The sequence below is a fragment of the Octodon degus genome, unplaced genomic scaffold, assembly GCF_000260255.1.
Source record: "Octodon degus isolate 3935 unplaced genomic scaffold, OctDeg1.0 scaffold00146, whole genome shotgun sequence".
NCBI lineage: Eukaryota > Metazoa > Chordata > Mammalia > Rodentia > Octodontidae > Octodon > Octodon degus.
The window spans coordinates 5,604,391-5,607,340 of NW_004524722.1; the positions used below are offsets into that span (position 1 = coordinate 5,604,391).

At 42.6% G+C, this 2,950-nt stretch overlaps 1 protein-coding gene across 1 annotated transcript; it reads right to left on the bottom strand.

Moving 5' to 3' along the window:
* Positions 1-1,195: 1,195 nt before the first annotated feature.
* Positions 1,196-2,140, bottom strand: LOC101566363 (olfactory receptor 51I2-like). Its single transcript, XM_012517125.1, has one exon. The coding sequence runs from the start codon at positions 2,138-2,140 to the stop codon at positions 1,196-1,198; it is 945 nt and encodes a 314-aa protein (XP_012372579.1).
* Between the last annotated feature and the right edge of the window lie 810 nt (positions 2,141-2,950).

The following is a 2,950-nucleotide window of genomic DNA, read 5'->3' on the forward strand; positions in this document are numbered from 1 at the left end:
TTTGAAAAATGTAATTTAAAGAAAAGGTTTTGAAATTTGTGTTACTTAGGGATTGTCCACATTTATTAGGCTGCAGGAAGGCAAAAAATGTACATGTTGAACTAAAAGTTACAAGGAGCCCTCTGTATTCCACACTGTCTAGAGCATCCTTGTGCCTGTCATGCAACTGTTCAGTATTTCAGTTGAAATTCAGGTGCATATACTGAACTCAGTCATGTGGTTTCTAACTTTAAATACATGTCATGTTAGAATACGAAGAGACAGGCAGGGCATGGTGGCACACACCTGTTATTGCATCCCTTGGGAGGCTGAGACAAGAGGATTGCTTTGAGATTGAGGCCAGCATGCTCTACATAGTGAGACCCTGTCTCAAAAAAAAAAACAAAGAAAAGACATTTTAAAAGAAGAAAATATTAAACATATTCTCAGTGTAACTCAGAGAAACACTAGTTTACTTTTGTCTTCTGTTTTCTTTCATTTTGCCCATACATGTGCATAGAATAAACTCACTTCCCTTTCTTGTCTCTAAGTGATACACAAGGGTGGTTTTCCCAGCAGGATGAGGAGGCTTCTCAGGAGAAGAAAGGATGGTAGGATGGCTCCATCAGTGGTTTTGCTTGTTTTTGTTCTGGAGTACAAAGAATCCTTGGGTGATCCTAGTGATCTCAAGTGTCCAAACATACTGAAGTGAATGAAGTGAATGTTAGAGGTATTGTTCAGCGTTGCACAAGCATGTTCTCTTTTGATCATGTGCCTGTGACATGAACTTTGAAGTATGTGGGTGTGATGGAGTCACACAAACTGAACTTATCAGTATGGTTTCTAATTTCAAAAGTGTGAACACACACACACACACACACACATTCTTTTTTTCACATTCATTTTTGAAACTGACTTGAAAACACAAATGTCAAGAGCATTCATGGACAAAAAGGATCTAATTCAAAGCACTTTTTCTTCTTTGTTCTAAGAAAAGTTATTTGTGGAAACCTGTGGCGTGGTTCATTAAAACAAAGGAAAACTTGATGTTTGTAATTCTTGGTTGCAGGCAGATTATGTTGTGTAACTAATTCCAGACATCGAAATACAGATCCTTGCATAAAAAGATTGAAGCCTCTGAAGGTATAGACTGATTCAACCAAACATTAGACATTTTTTTAAAGCCTCTAGAGTATGAAGCTTTTCAGAATGGTGATCATAGCTTAGGGCCCCAAATCATCTTGTGTAGCCTCCTACGAATCTCCTTAGTCTTGATGGAATAGATAATAGGGTTAAGCATTGGAGGCACAAAGAGGTAAATCAGGGACATGAACTTGTGCACATATTTGGGGGCATGCTTCCCAAACCGAGGGACCATTGACACACTCAACATGGGCACATAGAAGATGAGGACAGCACAGATATGGGACACACACGTGTTGAGGGACTTAAGTCTTTCCTCCTGGGAGGCAATGGCCAGCACAGAGTGGAGAATGAGGATGTAAGAGAGGAGGATAAGCACAGAATCCATCCCAAAGGTGGAGACAACAACGAAAAGGCCATACATGCTGTTGATGGTGGTGTCTCCACAGGGGAGGCGGATCAAGTCTGGGTGCAGACAGTAGGAATGAGTCAGCACGTTGGCCTTACAGAAAGGCAATCTCCTCAGGAGGAAGGGAACTGGAAAGATCATGCAAAAGCTTCGGACAATGATGGATAAGCCCATGTGGGCCACACGGGCATTTGTGAGCACAGAGGAATAGCGCAGTGGGTTACAGATGGCCACATAGCGGTCAAAACTCATGGCCAGCAAGATCCCAGACTCTGTCCATGAGAAAAAGTGGATGAAGAACATCTGGGCCAAGCAGGCATCAAATGAAATCTCTGGAGCATGAAAACACATAGACGCCAGCACAGTGGGCAGTGTAGAAAAGGACACCCCTAGGTCATTGACAGACAAAAATGACAAGAAGTAGTACATCGGTTGGTGCAAGCTCTGCTCCTCCTTGATGATGAAGAGAATGAGGGCATTGCCTAGGATGGAGATAGCATAGAGCAGCAGGAGGAGGGCAGCCAGCCAGTGCTCCAGGCGTTCCATCTCAGGAAAACCCATTAGTGTGATGCTGCTGGTACTTGAGATATTCATCCCCAAGTTCCTCATAAAGGTCTCTGGTTTTTAGGAAAATGCAGCTGGAGTGAAGTGAGGTGAGACAGTGGAAGAGGCAGTCAGTGTCACAGAGCCGAAGACCCAGTGCTCCTGATATTCCTATAGCATAGACCATGGAAAGGTTAGCAAGGAGAGATGTTATAGCAGAACTTCTGGTGCCCAGTAATATCCCCAGATCTGCCACTGGTTTGCCTTTTTCCCCAGATTATTATTTGCCATTTTGAGGGTCATCTTTCTCTCCCTGTGTGATATTCTTCCCAGAGCTTAAATCTCTCACCAATGATTAAAACAAAACAAAACAAAACAAAACAAAACAAAAAACTGCTGTGTCCTTCCTTCCCACATTATTAGCCATCATCTTCTTCAACAACAAAAAAACACAGTAAGTGCTAATAAGGTCTTTTTTAGTACTGTATACAAACTGATTTAGTCTCTTGAGTACAAGTGATAGCCTTCGCTGGCTGCGTTCTAAACTGTGCCTCCTCACTCTCCTGCATTCAAACATCACTCAGGGTCCTACTCTTTTCAATTGCTTGAGCCTCTTGCTTATTGATCCTTGTTCTATAGCCACACCACTCTTCTACTTGTGATTACTCTTGCTTCCTTTCCTAACAACCTCTATCTCTGTCTCTCTCTCTCTGTCTTTGCCCCTGTGTCTCTGTCTCTGTCTGTGTCTCTCTCTGTGTCTCTGTCTGTATATCTGTCTGTCTTTTTCTGTCTCTGTGTCTGTCTGTCAGTATGTCTTTCTGTCTCTGTCTTTCTCTGTTTCTGTCTCTGTCCCTGTCTGTCTGTCTGTCTGTCTGT

What these genes read in the sequence shown, in the direction of transcription:
- LOC101566363 (XM_012517125.1), bottom strand. Translation starts at nt 2,140, where the DNA reads ATGAGGAACTTGGGGATGAATATCTCAAGTACCAGCAGCATCACACTA.